General features: G+C 45.0%; 3 protein-coding genes across 3 annotated transcripts in view; 1 reads left to right on the forward strand and 2 right to left on the reverse strand.

The window, feature by feature from the left end:
- Positions 1-1,250, reverse strand: part of LOC138372989 (mucin-17-like) — a 5,743-nt gene extending 4,493 nt beyond the window's left edge. The window contains exon 1 of the mRNA XM_069339034.1: positions 1,243-1,250. Coding sequence (XP_069195135.1) covers positions 1,243-1,250 — 8 coding nt within the window. The remainder of the gene's footprint in view (positions 1-1,242) is intronic.
- Positions 1,251-1,372: 122 nt separating this feature from the next.
- Positions 1,373-1,978, forward strand: LOC138372990 (F-box/LRR-repeat protein 17-like). Its single transcript, XM_069339035.1, has one exon. It carries the CDS (start codon positions 1,373-1,375, stop codon positions 1,976-1,978), a length of 606 nt encoding a protein of 201 aa, XP_069195136.1.
- A 58-nt stretch (positions 1,979-2,036) lies between these two features.
- LOC138372991 (uncharacterized) overlaps positions 2,037-17,597 on the reverse strand; it is a 48,282-nt gene continuing 32,721 nt past the window's right edge. The window contains exons 4-10 of the mRNA XM_069339036.1: positions 12,171-12,310; positions 11,687-11,742; positions 11,311-11,357; positions 6,370-6,600; positions 3,599-4,804; positions 2,383-2,433; positions 2,037-2,106 (exon numbers count right to left, since the gene is read on the reverse strand). Coding sequence (XP_069195137.1) covers positions 2,037-2,106; positions 2,383-2,433; positions 3,599-4,804; positions 6,370-6,600; positions 11,311-11,357; positions 11,687-11,742; positions 12,171-12,310 — 1,801 coding nt within the window. The remainder of the gene's footprint in view (positions 2,107-2,382; positions 2,434-3,598; positions 4,805-6,369; positions 6,601-11,310; positions 11,358-11,686; positions 11,743-12,170; positions 12,311-17,597) is intronic.

The raw sequence follows: 17,597 nt of genomic DNA on the forward strand, positions 1-17,597 counted from the left end.
GAACAACACTAGAGCAGTGTGGAAGAAAAAAGCTTCTATATTCTATAAGCTAAGAAGTTACTCGATCTCATCTCTGCAGAAACTACGAACTAGATAGAGCATATGAAACCTCAATTCTTAACTGAGAGGTTGGCGGTGGGGTTCTAAGTTAGACGAACATCTGAAGAAGAAACTTCCGGGAAAGGGCTTCTTAGTGATGACGTTGAAAAATACGAGACTGCCGGGAAAGCTCGACAACTGGGTTTCTTCAGTGTCAGAGCTGCAGTTCTGAAGGTATTCAATACTAACTTTCAGGTGCTGGGGTTTAACGGCGAGGCTTCGCCCCTGCTCTCAAGAGTATATTCTGCGGGTTATGAAGGGCCCGGAAGTTCGTGGATTACTGGGAACATCTTGACAACAAGACCACCGTCGTTTGGTACACACAGCACAAGTTGAGAGACTTGTACAATATGGTGGCGGCCAAAGGGCTAAAGAGACTTTGTCGTACTGTTCAGTATGAGGTACCTAGAGAGGATACCATTCAGCTATACTCTACTCGAGCTACTGAAAGAGTCCGAGTATAAGCCATTGTACTAGTGACGTGGTAAGGTGCTTAAGGTCTTCAGTATGCTGTTAGGTTTGTGTAGAACACTCTTAGTGCCCTGTACCGCAGTGTTTCTTGGTCTCATAGTATTTTGTTGTCAAATGTCTAGGATGTTGATCAACAGTGTCATATATATATATATATATATATATATATATATATATATATATATATATATATATATATATATATATATATATAGTATATATATATATATATAGTACATATATATATATATATATATATATATAGTATATATATATAATCTAAGAACTTTATATGACCCGGTCAGGATTCGAACCCATGACGTTCAGGATCACCCCAAACGTACATAGTACCATGACCACCGCACCACTTAGACGGTCAGCGGTGACTGTGACTGTGGCTAGGTCACTGACCTACAACAACAAGAGACTGTGCAACCTAGGAACAAGAAACTGTGACCTAGCCAGGACAAACTGGTCAGCTCTCAGGTGTAGACGCTCACACTGGTAACGTATGAGTGGGACGTTGTTACTGGTTGGTTGTTAGTTTACATGAGAACATTCAGTGTTGGAGCATACAAATAATTATTTTCCTATTTAAGTGTAGTCTTAATATTTTCATGTATTCCATAAACTTGATTTATTTATGTAACCAAATTTGTGACAACAACTTACATTAACATTCAGTATTTTGCTGATGTTACGAAAAGATAATCTGGCATGCACATGTGTTCACCCATATTACAGGGCTTCAGGGCAAGTGAAGCTTTAGGATGGTGTTTTGGGTATATAAACGGGGCTCCGAATGTTGATATTTAAAAACCAGGTGTGGGAATGGGATCAGGATGTTGGTCCCTACTCTGAAGAAGGATGGGAAGTGGGTACGTACTCTGAAGGAGAGTGGGAAGTTGGTCCCTACTCTGAAGGCGGGTGGGAAGTGGGTACCTACTCTGAAGGAGAGTGGGAAGTTGGTCCCTACTCTGAAGGCGGGTGGGAAGTGGGTACCTACTCTGAAAAAGGATGGGAAGCTGGTACCTACTCTGAAGAAGGATGGGAAGTTGGTACCTACTGTGAAGGAGAGTGGGAAGCTGGTACCTACTCTGAAGGAGAGTGGGAAGTGGGTACCTACTCTGAAGGAGAGTGGGAAGTTGGTACCTACTCTAAAGGAGAGTGGGAAGTGGGTACCTACTCTGAAGAAGGATGGGAAGTGGGTACCTACTCTGAAGGAGAGTGGGAAGTTGGTACCTACTCTGAAGGAGAGTGGGAAGTTGGTACCTACTCTGAAGGAGAGTGGGAAGTGGGTACCTACTCTGAAGGAGAGTGGGAAGTGGGTACCTACTCTAAAGGAGAGTGGGAAGTGGGTACCTACTCTGAAGAAGGATGGGAAGTGGGTACCTACTCTGAAGGATAGTGGGAAGTGGGTACCTACTGTGAAGTGGAGGAAGAAGAGACGGGGGGGGGGGGGATGCTTACCTGTTGTTAGGAGGGCTGTAGAGCTGTTGGCTGTCCACTTGGCTTCTGACCTCCTGGTTGAAGCTCCTGGAGATCAAACCAAAGTATTATCAATACTCGCCGTTTTAGCGTTCTTTAGAATGTAGATTATTTACAAACTCTGTGACTACTCCATTTGCTTAGCGTTGATGATACGAATGAAAACACGCCTTTCATCACTATGAAAAGAATCATCTTTGTCTCTAACAAACTCTAAGTTACTAATGGAAGCTAAAGTAGGTTACTTCATTAGAGAAGAGTTACATGCATGACGTAGCCAAGTTAAATCCAGAACAGGTCCAGACTAAGATCATTAGTACTTACAGCTGGCCGGCCTGAGGGCTTGTGGGCACATCCGGTACCTTCTGGACGGAACTGTTGAAAGAACTTTATATTAATAATCCATACGCCTCCTCGTGCTGTAAGGTGTCTAAACACCTCCTAATTTTCCTGCCTTACCGACTAATCTGTTTCTTCTACATGAGACACTCATATAGAGTGTCAATATATATTGTGCCTCATACGGCATCTATTGTTCATTTGCGGAGTTCAACTAAAGTGCCATAAATTGTAACTGTATATAGTGCCGGGTAGGCCTACCACTCGTTGTATCTACATAGAGCAGAGGATACCCTGCCTGGACCTGTGGTTCTGAACAACACACTGAAGTGACCCATTAGGTTCACTTCTAAAACAGTGTGACCTACAGGGTATATTACTACAGTGGTGTGCCCTTCGAGGCTCATCACTACAGCGGTGTGACCTACATGACAGATCTCTACAGTGGTGGGACCAAGGAAGGTAATCACTATAGTGGCATGTTAACTGACCAGTACAGTTGAATGATTGGTAGAGCTGAACCCAACACTGATGTAACCTGAAGAACTGGCCGCTACTTAGCTGACCCCAAGCACTGACTAGGGCTATGACAGGGTTTCCATGCTCTACAATGGTATGGTTACTATACTCTGGCCTCACTCCCGTACAAAGAACAGCATCACACTAGGCTAATTCCTCCTACTAGTTTCGTTTCTGATAAGCAACACAGCCTATTAATGATCTATATATATATATATATATATATATATATATATATATATATATATATATATATATATATATATATATATATATATATATATATATATATATATATAACTCACACCCCAGAAGTGACTCGAACCCATACTCCCAGGAGCAACGCAACTGGTATGTACAAGACGCCTTAATCCACTTGACCATCACGACCGGACATAATGAGGTGATAGCCGAGGCTATTTGAACCACCCCACCGCCGGCACTCGGATAGTAATCTTGGGCATAGCATTTTACCAAATCACCTCATTCTTTGGGGCACACGTGAGGAACACAAATGCGAACAATTTTGTTCGCATTTGTGTTATTTGTTCGCATATATATATATATATATATATATATATATATATATATATATATATATATATATATATATATATACACACACACGAGTGTGAGCCTAAACTGAGTATACAAAAAACATTCAATTCGTCATCACACTTACCTGATCGGCGTGTCGAGCTCTGGGTTTTGAGGGAAAGGCGGGAAGGTGGGGAAGGAAGAAGAGATGCGGGTGGAGTCTGCAAGTGGTATGGAACCCATGTCGGCTGTCTTTACCTGTGGCGAGGCTGCGGCCACGGGCACCCCTATGGCGTCCTGACTCCCTGCTGACGAGAAGGTAGCTTCAAGCAGGTCGGGTTGCAAGTCGGTGGAAAACTGAGGTACTGATTGACTCGATCCAGAGTCGACAAAATTCTGACTGACTAGATTTCCTTCTATTACAGAATTTGTGAACGATGAATCCGGAGAAAGCTGTTGTTGTGAAATATCATTATTATTTAACTGGATGCTATCAGAACTTTGAGAGTGTTGAGAAGAGGCAATATAAGACCTAACAAAGTTCCCTGGGACGGCAGAACTATCGTCTTGAGAGGAGCTCGAAGGGAACTGCTCCAAGTGTTGGGAGGGAACATTTGCGTTGGTCTGAATGGAAGCAATTGGCCCAATAACATTTGCTTCTAACACAGAACCACCGGACGAGGCTTCCTGGGAGATATCTCTTGGTGCATCCTTATTATTGAACTGAATATCTTCAGGAGACGGTGTTATAGGAGCGTGAGACGCAACTAAGTTGCCCTCCACCACAGAACCTCCGGACACTGAACCTTGAGAGTACTGAATATCTCCAGAACTTTGAGAATTATCCACTGGAGCAATGGAGGACGCAACTAGGTTTCCTGGAGCAATTGAACCTCCATTTTGTAATGATCCAGAAGACGATGCATGAGACAACTGCTGAGTTTCTCCAGACTGTGGCTGCCCGACGTTCTGAACATCAGGCTGTGACACAGACACACTCGAAAACTGACCCGATTGAGCAAAGTTGCCATCTAAAAAGCTCAAATTCTTTGCATCCGGTATGAACTGAGCGAGTTTGGCCTCTTTAATTGTATATCCCTGGGACTGTGAGCCTAAGGAATCATCCAGGTTCGTCCTCACATACCGAGGATTGTCAATACTAATCCCTACGAGCTCGCCATCAGAGATCTGCTGCTGCGACAACGCGGGAGCCTCTACCACCTGCAGACCACCGCCCTCACTCTGCGAGAAGCCTTGTTGGCCATAGGTTGGGGAGAGGCTGGAGTCGACGATCTGCGGGGCGTTGAAGTGGACGTCTCCAGTAACGCCAAGTTGATTCACCGTCAGTTGGCTGAGGAAGACACATGCAACAAGTCCATTATCATGCGTGTCAACTTTTGCCTCAACAAACCTCCCCCCACCACACAAACACACACACTTGTTTGCATCTACTCCCCGTCCAGACCACAAGCAACTCATCGGTATAGAGACCAACACGTGTTTATATATTTACACCTCTTACAACGAGTGGTTTTGTCGCCATTTTGTAACGGGTGCAGAAGAGACTATGTCTCAACCATTTTCTTTTTAGACTTGCATTAATGTTTCTCTTTTAGGTGTAATCAGATGAAATTTATTTATTATAAAAAAAACTCAATTATGAAATTTGTTAATATTCTGAAATATTAATCAAGAATATCCATAATGGTCCACCAGCAGAGTGTGTTTCTCAGGCAGGTATTTATATGTTCCCTGTTGACCGTCTTCGGCAGAGACTAGAGGAATACTTTAATGAAACTGTTTACATACAAATTCTAATTAACCTTGAACGATATATTTTTTGAACAAAGCGAAATGTCTTTTGGCATTTCCATTTATTATTCGCGCCTTACCTATCCCGGGGGCGGTGTTGGGGAAGGTTGTCGAAACACATAATAGGCTCAGGAACTGAACCCTAGAAGTCTCTTGGCCCAGAGTGTACGTGTTGTTCTGTTTATAAGTCAACAGAACTTGTTAGAAAGGATTTTACGAACATATTTTTTATTCTTTAAAATCTGTTAACGCTCAGTGCATTCACTGACAATCTCACGTAGGAGGGTGAGTCGGTTGCTCGTAGACCACAAACCCAGTCGACACTTGGGCGATACCTGGCCGACAAGGTGCAGTAGCCTGCATCTTGTCTCGTCTCGTTAGCCTTAATTAATGTTCCGGTCTTCGCCATGCTCTTTACGGAACTCTCCCTCAATAACCCATTGCCATTTGGCCGACCTGCTCTCAGGTGTTATTTCCTGTCTCACAAATGCAGCAAGTAAAGACATCGTGCAACAAATACATTACATTGTCATATGAATGTGTTACGTATACAGTCTTATGTATACAGGGGTGGTGTTAAATGGTGTCATGTATACAATGGTGTTAAGTTTGTTACGAGCCAAGATAATTACTTCCCCTCGTCAACTGAAGCTGTCCGATGTTTCCGGTATTCTTTACTTCAGTGTAATCTACTTGTGTTGTATGTTACAACACAAGTCTGTGTGTCCACACTGTACACTTGTGTGTGTGTCGACACACACAGTCTCTCAAGTGTTGAGAGCACTTCCCCATTGGACATGCTGAACACTGTATCAGGCATTAGATGTAAACTGTGAGGATGTCATTATCTCAGTGTTTCTGGAGCAAAATCTCTATTTGGAGAAATGGCGTTGAATGGGGTGAGCAGTGTGGGTGTCGGAGGGACAGATTTTGGGGTTGAACGCCGTTGGTTGTGTGTGTGAGATAGTTAGCATTAAAAAACAAATACTGTTCTATTGTTAGAAGAAAATGAGAGTTCGGTGGTTAAGGTCATTGCCATCGTGAGTTCTGTCTACTGAATGCATTTGTTAAGTGAGCGACGATACTCAAAGAAGCAAGACTTACCCCTGATCCACCACTGTCCCGGATGTAGACTGTCCAGCCACGCCTGGCGCAAAGGGATGTTGTGGTAATGAGTACACTTGAGGAATACTCTCGACGATCGACGCCCCTTGTGGCTGTTCATGTAAGGTGTTTATTTCAGGCCCTGAGTAGGACTGGGAAGGGGGCTGGAGGACCTGTCTCACATCAGCCGGGACTATGTAGCTCTGGGTAACATCCACAGGTCCTTGGCTGCTGTAGAAAATATATTTTGTTAATTATATATGTGTGGCGGAAATGTGAAACCCATTTTTAGTTATTTTAATTCGAGTTGCACAACTGTGAGAAAAATATTCATGCAAACCGTGTTATAGTCATTTATGGATGTGCTAAACTATTGCTACGGCAAGTAGCGCCTCGTGCATAAGTATGGGTGCTTGGAGATGCGAGTAGTGGCAAGACTAGTCTCTCAGACGCCGCCAACCTTCTGCTGATGCGATTTTGCTGACCGACAGGACTTAAGATGGACGCGATGGTGTTGGAGGCTTGAGGTAGAGGACTGGACTCGAGGTGTCCCTCTACCGTAGCCAGTTGCAGCTCCACCACAGTAGGCGCTGGGTAGAGCGGTAACGGTATGTACACCTCTGGAATGTAGGCAGGGCTACCAACTGGAGGCAAGAAATAGGTCAGGTTAATGACCGGGTGCGACAGTTGCGCACCTGGGGAGTTGTGGGAACTGAATGACCAGGGAGACGGAAATACCTCATTAAGGCCGCCGTTGACATGTCCTGATGCTGAACCTTCAGAGATACCAGCTAGCGTGTTGTCTTGTGATTTAAACTCTGAAAACTTCAAGTCATCTTGTGCAAAATCTTGAAGTTGACGAGTCTGCTGAACAACATATTGCTTGTCTGGATTCTTGAGAGACTGTAGGATATCGTTGTTAAAGTCCATATCTTGGCTTACAGCAAAACTATGAGGACCATCTATGGCTGCGTCGGGCGTGACTACGTATGGACCTGGATCCACAATAATTTCTATGTTCATATTTATTGCCGGTGGCATATGGAGAAGTTGATACGGAAAACTGGGAAAAGAAGGACTATGGTCAGGCAGGATGGAGAGGGAATCCACACTGAGGATACCACTCAGTACACCTCCTGTGCTTGTTGATGAAGTCTGCGCGTTCTCGTCATTAGAGGTGAATGAAAAATCATTAGTTTGTTCAGTGAGTTGAGAAATTGGTTGCCGCTCCAAAACTGTGTTGTCAAATATAAGGACGTTTGGAGCAGAGGTTGTCAGGGGTTGAGTTTTTAACTGAAATGGAATTGTAGTTGCTGGTTGATACGTTGGATAAGAGACAGAAGGTGAAGGGAAGGTCGCGGGAGACGACGGACCTTCCCTAAATGACTGACTTGAGAATGTATTTGTCTTTTCTTTGTTAGAACTGGGCAAGCTAATAGCTTCTTGAATGCTTGTAGGAGCCACTGGAGTCAGAGGAAAAGGTGTAGAATAGTCAAAATTTAAACGATTCTCCACGACATTGTTTTCCGAAGACTGGGCGACAAGACGAGAAAGAGCAAAAAGTTGCATTGCTCCTGGGACGGAGGGAGGAATATTTTGCTTGTGTGTGTTCTCAGGGGCAGTAGACGGGAAGTCTGGGGTAGGAGGAGGACTTTGCTCTCGAAGACCCACAGGGATGAATGGGGTAAAGTCTAGATTTCGAAAGTCTTCGGTTATGTCAAGAAGCGGGAGAGATACGGAGCCAAGAACAGATGACGACTGATAATTGTTCTGTGGCTTCTGAGAGGGAATATTGTCACAGGATTTCTGGTGTCCGGCAATGACAGCAGTCAGGACGCTTCGCCGGGACTCTACAAAATCACCAGTTGAAGATTCTGAATCATGTGCTGAAAAAATAAATCTCTGCTCTTCTCTGACGGTGTTGGGGATATCTAAGCTACTAGAACTAAAGTTATCGTTCTGGTCAACTGTTACTAAGTCACCAAGTGTTTCAGTGTTCCGTAATGTAGGAGGTACATTTGTATTGTCCCAAATTATGTTAGCGTTGTACCCACGGGCTGGGGTCTCGTAGATGACTGTGAAGGGAGCGCCGCTAGTAATGGTCACAACACTGGGATCAAAGCTGTAAGAGTTCTTTGAAGACACGACGTTGTTTTGATCGACAAGGCCAAGTAACTGGCCTTCAGTAGTTTTGTGAGAGTGTTCCGACAAGTTAACAGAGTTAATGTAGCTGTTAAGAGGGACATTACTTTCCCCTGGCTCCGTAATGATTAGATTGCCTCTAGGTACTCTCTGTGTTCCACTGAAGTTAGCAGAAGAAAAGTGCGAACTGATGATATCGCCGCGTACTTCAGAGTCTAGGAAAGTCTCAATATTATCTCCAGAAATATTATCGTCACTGATCAAGATCGTGTTGCCAGGCGCCTGTAGGTCGCTAGACGAGTCCTGGTTGTTGTTAAGCAACACCGTTGATGTAGTGTGTTGCGGGTCTTCCTCGAGGACAAAGATAGGCGTGATGGGTGGAAGCGAGGAGCCTCGCTGGCCGCTGAAAGGGGTTGGGGTCAGCGGCGAAGTCACAATACTGGTGCTAGTTAAGCGGCCATTACCGCCTAGTTCTATATGGACTCTGTAGGTTACCAGGGATGTTAGTTAGGCAGATTAGTACGTCATCAACTAGCCAAAGATATTTCATATTGAACTTAGCAAATATTGTTATACTTTTTATAATATAGCAAATATCTTTGACTAATTTTGAATGTTAGATGTTTGGTTTAAATTGAATATCATAATTAGTGGCGCTTAAGTTGTTAATGATTAGAGTTTTGTTTTTAAGCGTTAGTATTAGAGCAAGCAGGTTAGTAAGCGTTTTATTTATTATTAGTACCAAAAACCTATTTAATAGCCAGCACTCTTAAAAGTGTTAGAACATATTAAGAAAATAAACTTAGAACATAAGTTAGAAAATACTAGAACATATTCATACATGATAAACCACATATACAACCATCCTCCAGAATGTATAGTCCTTCATAGTTACTATGGGTGGAACGTAAATTAACTTTTTATACAAAAGTTCTTAAGTGTTACCTAACCTGTCCTAGGCCTAACCTGTCTGGTTTCCAGACAGGTTACCAGACACTCCAGAGCGACGACCAGAGCGCAACTCCATAGTCTCCTGAGACTGATGGATGCCCACTACTATGCGCTATGAACGGCAAAGAAAAGTGTTTGGTTGTTGCCTTCTTTCTCTGTTTCTCTACAAAATACTAGAACAAAACTTGGGCTTTTTCCATGAAACAGTACATCTTTGCACATTCATCCCACAGTAGCTATAAGTACTATCATTTTGGGATGACAGTTTGTTATATATACATGTGCGATTGTGTGTGCATGTATTCACCTAGTTGTTTTTGCGGGGGTTGAGCTCTGCTCTTTCGGCCCGCCTCTCAACTGTCAATCAATCAACTGTAACTAACTACTAACTAATGTTCCCCCCCCCCACACACACACACCCAGGAAGCAGCTCCGTAATAGCTGTCTAACTCCCAGGTACCTATTTACTGATACGTAACAGGGTCATTAGGGTGTAAAAGAAACTTTGCCCATTTGTTTCTACCTGGTCCGGGAATCGAACCCGGGCCACAGAATTAGGAGTTCTGCGCGCACGCGCGCGTGCGTGTGTGTGTGTGTGTGTGTGTGTGTGTGTGTGTGTGTGTGTGTGTGTGTGTGTGTGTGTGTGTGTGTGGAGGGGGGGGGGGTCATCCTCCTGTTTAGGGAGTACTTACAGTAGCGATGAGAACCATCGTACAAATATTGACGTAAAAGGCAATTAGAAAGTAGAAATCGGTACTACTGAATTTGGACAAACCGGAAAAGTTGTTGTACTGATGTTGCAAAGAAAACTTGACCTAACCTAACCTTCCTAGGCCTAATGCACGCATATATGAGGCCTAATATAGTGCATATATGCGTTATACTAGGCCTAGGAATAATTTAGTTTGTGTTTTAGCTAAATTTTTTTTCAGACTCAGTAAAGTGAATAGTACCAAATTCTACCATATAACTGTCCATTACGTCCATGTATGTACGATTGTTCACATTGTTACAAAAAAGTAGTATCAAATAGTAAAAGTAGTATCAAGTAGTATCACTCACACCACATAGTTGGTGTGAGTGTGCGTGTACCAGAAGTAATCCTTAGCATGTAAGGAGTCAGCTGGTGGAGTGTGAGCACCGGTCCGTGTGTCAGACCATCAAGGTCCTCCTCCCCGCGGCCCTGCGCACCCTGACCCGGGAACACAGCCAACCTGCTCTTCCTCTTCCTGGTGGCCGTAGTGGTCACCAAGCTCTTCCCCGTCCTGGTGGCCGTAGTGGTCACCAGGCTCTTCCCCCTACAATCTTGATGAGCTAGTTACAAAATTCAATATAAGTCATCACATCAACAATGGGTTCGAGATCGACCTCAAGTTCAGTCCCTGAGCCCATTATGTGCCTCTGTAACCCTTTCCACTACCGCCCACAAGATGGGTATGGGGTGCATAATAAATGAACTAAACTAACTAACTAGCTCTTCCTCCTCCTGGTGGCCGTAGTAGTCACGAGTTATGATATATTGACCGCGTTTCCCGGATGGCTACCCGCCGGTAATCTTGATAAAGGCAACACAAGTGCCACGAGTATTGCCGTGAACAAAGAATGTAGTGAGCGGGGAGGCGCTCTCAGGGCTGTGATCAGCCTGTAGCAAGTTATCCAGTGTCTCCAGAAGGGCGAGACTGGTCTCTCTAAGACACGCAGCAGGGGACTCATATCAACACACATCACTCTACGTGTTAAGTTAGTGAAGGGGAAGAAAGGAGAGAAGGAAGGAGAGAAGGAAAAGGGGTTAAGAGAATGATAGGTGGACGATTTGAGAGGGGTACTAGAAGTGAGGTGGGTACTCACCCGTCCAGGATGGTGGCTGGTGCTGGAGACTCCGGCGCTGGAAGTGCCTGTAACATGCCGCCACACATTATACAAACTATGAATTATATCGTGTTTTAGAATTATTATTATTTGGATTTGTCTTAGGCTAGGGCGAAGGGTGAGAGGTAGACCCCTTCTTTATTTTAACAACGAAGCTCAACTTTAAGGATTTACATATTATAACAATGTTTTTTTTTCAAAATTTGAGATTAAGAAATAATAATAATAAATGTTATGAAACTGTAAACATTGTCAAGAGGACTATATAACAATCAGCGTCTATGTGATCCTGGCTCTAACTTGCTCTCAAGACTAAGGACTTGATAATGAACCTCTCGAATCTTCGTGTACTTACAATTGACTGTAACACTTCAACGTGATTATCGACGAGAAGATCTTGTGAGCCGATACCTGATGAACGAAGATAAGTATTAATAATGACACAAAAATTACACAAAAGAGGTTCAACTAACCAAGAAAAAACTATTGACGATTCGGTGAATCTGTCAACTATTATATAGTCAATTTTAAAGACAATGTAATTTGTTTTGGGTAAATGTATACACGACCTTTAACAGTTTTCGTAAGAAATCATTTAAACTGATATAGTACAGTACCCATTATCTGGCACCTGGATTAAACTGCCAAAGAATATATTTGACAAAAAGATGAAATTATCTTGTCTCTGTTCATAATTTTGATATCCACTAATATTCAGCGTAAGCTTTTAGCACAAAAATTAAACCCACAATACGAAACATAACTGGTGGCGTGTCAGACAAACATAGAGGGTCAGGAGGGAGTGAGAGATGTAAACAAACATGGCGTCTCCAACTCACTCTCGCCCTCAGAAGAGATGAAGGTGGGCTCAGCGGCGATGATGGTGGGTTGTTGGCTGTGGGAGGTGGGCTGGCCCTGGCCCGAGGCGCCGTAAGACAATGTTTCCTGGTGCTCCACCAGGCGGGGGTCTCTACCGGACCTGTGGGACGCGAGGTTTGGAGCTCTTAGTTTTGGTCATTTGGAGTCATATTGAGAGTAGCGATAAGAATCATATTAAGAGTAGTGTTGGAGGAGCCATGATGCCTATGTAAGGATACACTAACACAAAAGCTTTATCATCACCCTTCCATGCCTGAAAATGTAAGAGTATTGACCCTTTTTTCCAAAATAGGCACGATAGATTACCCCATTCCCCCTCTCTGCACCACAGACAATGTTAGTTGTCCTAGCCTATCTTCCCCCCCCCCTCCCCCCTCCCTCTCCCCACACAGGCATATGTGGGTGAATAGCAATGTATATGAGCCCCACACGGGGAAATACAGATAATGGGTCCGAGATATTGACCAACCGGTGACTTGCAGTCGAGCAGGAGTTATGACCCAGTGTGATTCGTTTATTAAGTGAGAATAGTTCGCAAATTAGGTCAATAATAAGAAATTGCAATACGAACCCCATACAATTAAAACCGTACTATTAATAATATAAATATATTAACCTGAGCCTCCCGGATGTGAACCAATAAACATAACGACAACATTACACCTGCACAATAACATCACAGGAGCGAGGTATATCTCTGGGAAAATCTTTGGAGCAACATAGATGCATCGCGCTCAGGCCCCACCAAGAGAGGCAACCCCGCTATACCCCTTCAACGAGTTAGGGTTTTGGGGTGGGGATGGGGGAGTTTACACCATGACTAAATCTAGGGGAGATATACTCCTCTTCTTGGTTTATATATATATATATATATATATATATAACTGAAAACTCACACCCCAGAAGTGACTCGAACCCATACTCCCAGGAGCCACGCAACTGGTATGTACAAGACGCCTTAATCCACTTGACCATCACGACCGGACATAATGAGGTGATAGCCGAGGCTATTTGAACCACCCCACCGCCGGCACTCGGATAGTAATCTTGGGCATAGCATTTTACCAAATCACCTCATTCTTTGGGGCACACGTGAGGAACACAAATGCGAACAAGCCTGAATGGTCCCCAGGACAATATGCAACTGAAAACTCACACCCCAGAAGTGACTCGAACCCATACTCCCAGGAGCCACGCAACTGGTATGTACAAGACGCCTTAATCCACTTGACCATCACGACCGGACATAATGAGGTGATAGCCGAGGCTATTTGAACCACCCCACCGCCGGCACTCGGATAGTAATCTTGGGCATAGCATTTTACCAAATCACCTCATTCTTTGGGGCACACGTGAGGAACACAAATGCGAACAAGCCTGAATGGTCCCCAGGACAATATGCAACTGAAAACTCACACCCCAGAAGTGACTCGAACCCATACTCCCAGGAGCCACGCAACTGGTATGTACAAGACGCCTTAATCCACTTGACCATCACGACCGGACATAATGAGGTGATAGCCGAGGCTATTTGAACCACCCCACCGCCGGCACTAGGATAGTAATCTTGGGCATAGCATTTTACCAAATCACCTCATTCTTTGGGGCACACGTGAGGAACACAAATGCGAACAAGCCTGAATGGTCCCCAGGACAATATGCAACTGAAAACTCACACCCCAGAAGTGACTCGAACCCATACTCCCAGGAGCCACGCAACTGGTATGTACAAGACGCCTTAATCCACTTGACCATCACGACCGGACATAATGAGGTGATAGCCGAGGCTATTTGAACCACCCCACCGCCGGCACTCGGATAGTAATCTTGGGCATAGCATTTTACCAAATCACCTCATTCTTTGGGGCACACGTGAGGAACACAAATGCGAACAAGCCTGAATGGTCCCCAGGACAATATGCAACTGAAAACTCACACCCCAGAAGTGACTCGAACCCATACTCCCAGGAGCCACGCAACTGGTATGTACAAGACGCCTTAATCCACTTGACCATCACGACCGGACATAATGAGGTGATAGCCGAGGCTATTTGAACCACCCCACCGCCGGCACTCGGATAGTAATCTTGGGCATAGCATTTTACCAAATCACCTCATTCTTTGGGGCACACGTGAGGAACACAAATGCGAACAAGCCTGAATGGTCCCCAGGACAATATGCAACTGAAAACTCACACCCCAGAAGTGACTCGAACCCATACTCCCAGGAGCCACGCAACTGGTATGTACAAGACGCCTTAATCCACTTGACCATCACGACCGGACATAATGAGGTGATAGCCGAGGCTATTTGAACCACCCCACCGCCGGCACTCGGATAGTAATCTTGGGCATAGCATTTTACCAAATCACCTCATTCTTTGGGGCACACGTGAGGAACACAAATGCGAACAAGCCTGAATGGTCCCCAGGACAATATGCAACTGAAAACTCACACCCCAGAAGTGACTCGAACCCATACTCCCAGGAGCCACGCAACTGGTATGTACAAGACGCCTTAATCCACTTGACCATCACGACCGGACATAATGAGGTGATAGCCGAGGCTATTTGAACCACCCCACCGCCGGCACTCGGATAGTAATCTTGGGCATAGCATTTTACCAAATCACCTCATTCTTTGGGGCACACGTGAGGAACACAAATGCGAACAAGCCTGAATGGTCCCCAGGACAATATGCAACTGAAAACTCACACCCCAGAAGTGACTCGAACCCATACTCCCAGGAGCCACGCAACTGGTATGTACAAGACGCCTTAATCCACTTGACCATCACGACCGGACATAATGAGGTGATAGCCGAGGCTATTTGAACCACCCCACCGCCGGCACTCGGATAGTAATCTTGGGCATAGCATTTTACCAAATCACCTCATTCTTTGGGGCACACGTGAGGAACACAAAAGCGAACAAGCCTGAATGGTCCCCAGGACAATATGCAACTGAAAACTCACACCCCAGAAGTGACTCGAACCCATACTCCCAGGAGCCACGCAACTGGTATGTACAAGACGCCTTAATCCACTTGACCATCACGACCGGACATAATGAGGTGATAGCCGAGGCTATTTGAACCACCCCACCGCCGGCACTCGGATAGTAATCTTGGGCATAGCATTTTACCAAATCACCTCATTCTTTGGGGCACACGTGAGGAACACAAATGCGAACAAGCCTGAATGGTCCCCAGGACAATATGCAACTGAAAACTCACACCCCAGAAGTGACTCGAACCCATACTCCCAGGAGCCACGCAACTGGTATGTACAAGACGCCTTAATCCACTTGACCATCACGACCGGACATAATGAGGTGATAGCCGAGGCTATTTGAACCACCCCACCGCCGGCACTCGGATAGTAATCTTGGGCATAGCATTTTACCAAATCACCTCATTCTTTGGGGCACACGTGAGGAACACGTGTTCCTTGTGTTCCTCACGTGTGCCCCAAAGAATGAGGTGATTTGGTAAAATGCTATGCCCAAGATTACTATCCGAGTGCCGGCGGTGGGGTGGTTCAAATAGCCTCGGCTATCACCTCATTATGTCCGGTCGTGATGGTCAAGTGGATTAAGGCGTCTTGTACATACCAGTTGCGTGGCTCCTGGGAGTATGGGTTCGAGTCACTTCTGGGGTGTGAGTTTTCAGTTGCATATTGTCCTGGGGACCATTCAGGCTTGTTCGCATTTGTGTTCCTCACGTGTGCCCCAAAGAATGAGGTGATTTGGTAAAATGCTATGCCCAAGATTACTATCCGAGTGCCGGCGGTGGGGTGGTTCAAATAGCCTCGGCTATCACCTCATTATGTCCGGTCGTGATGGTCAAGTGGATTAAGGCGTCTTGTACATACCAGTTGCGTGGCTCCTGGGAGTATGGGTTCGAGTCACTTCTGGGGTGTGAGTTTTCAGTTGCATATTGTCCTGGGGACCATTCAGGCTTGTTCGCATTTGTGTTCCTCACGTGTGCCCCAAAGAATGAGGTGATTTGGTAAAATGCTATGCCCAAGATTACTATCCGAGTGCCGGCGGTGGGGTGGTTCAAATAGCCTCGGCTATCACCTCATTATGTCCGGTCGTGATGGTCAAGTGGATTAAGGCGTCTTGTACATACCAGTTGCGTGGCTCCTGGGAGTATGGGTTCGAGTCACTTCTGGGGTGTGAGTTTTCAGTTGCATATTGTCCTGGGGACCATTCAGGCTTGTTCGCATTTGTGTTCCTCACGTGTGCCCCAAAGAATGAGGTGATTTGGTAAAATGCTATGCCCAAGATTACTATCCGAGTGCCGGCGGTGGGGTGGTTCAAATAGCCTCGGCTATCACCTCATTATGTCCGGTCGTGATGGTCAAGTGGATTAAGGCGTCTTGTACATACCAGTTGCGTGGCTCCTGGGAGTATGGGTTCGAGTCACTTCTGGGGTGTGAGTTTTCAGTTGCATATTGTCCTGGGGACCATTCAGGCTTGTTCGCATTTGTGTTCCTCACGTGTGCCCCAAAGAATGAGGTGATTTGGTAAAATGCTATGCCCAAGATTACTATCCGAGTGCCGGCGGTGGGGTGGTTCAAATAGCCTCGGCTATCACCTCATTATGTCCGGTCGTGATGGTCAAGTGGATTAAGGCGTCTTGTACATACCAGTTGCGTGGCTCCTGGGAGTATGGGTTCGAGTCACTTCTGGGGTGTGAGTTTTCAGTTGCATATTGTCCTGGGGACCATTCAGGCTTGTTCGCATTTGTGTTCCTCACGTGTGCCCCAAAGAATGAGGTGATTTGGTAAAATGCTATGCCCAAGATTACTATCCGAGTGCCGGCGGTGGGGTGGTTCAAATAGCCTCGGCTATCACCTCATTATGTCCGGTCGTGATGGTCAAGTGGATTAAGGCGTCTTGTACATACCAGTTGCGTGGCTCCTGGGAGTATGGGTTCGAGTCACTTCTGGGGTGTGAGTTTTCAGTTGCATATTGTCCTGGGGACCATTCAGGCTTGTTCGCATTTGTGTTCCTCACGTGTGCCCCAAAGAATGAGGTGATTTGGTAAAATGCTATGCCCAAGATTACTATCCGAGTGCCGGCGGTGGGGTGGTTCAAATAGCCTCGGCTATCACCTCATTATGTCCGGTCGTGATGGTCAAGTGGATTAAGGCGTCTTGTACATACCAGTTGCGTGGCTCCTGGGAGTATGGGTTCGAGTCACTTCTGGGGTGTGAGTTTTCAGTTGCATATTGTCCTGGGGACCATTCAGGCTTGTTCGCATATATATATATATATATATATATATATATATATATATATATATATATGTATATATATATATATATATATATATATATATATATATATATATATATATATATATATATATATATATATA

This window comes from Procambarus clarkii, chromosome 40 (assembly GCF_040958095.1).
Source record: "Procambarus clarkii isolate CNS0578487 chromosome 40, FALCON_Pclarkii_2.0, whole genome shotgun sequence".
Lineage (NCBI taxonomy): Eukaryota > Metazoa > Arthropoda > Malacostraca > Decapoda > Cambaridae > Procambarus > Procambarus clarkii.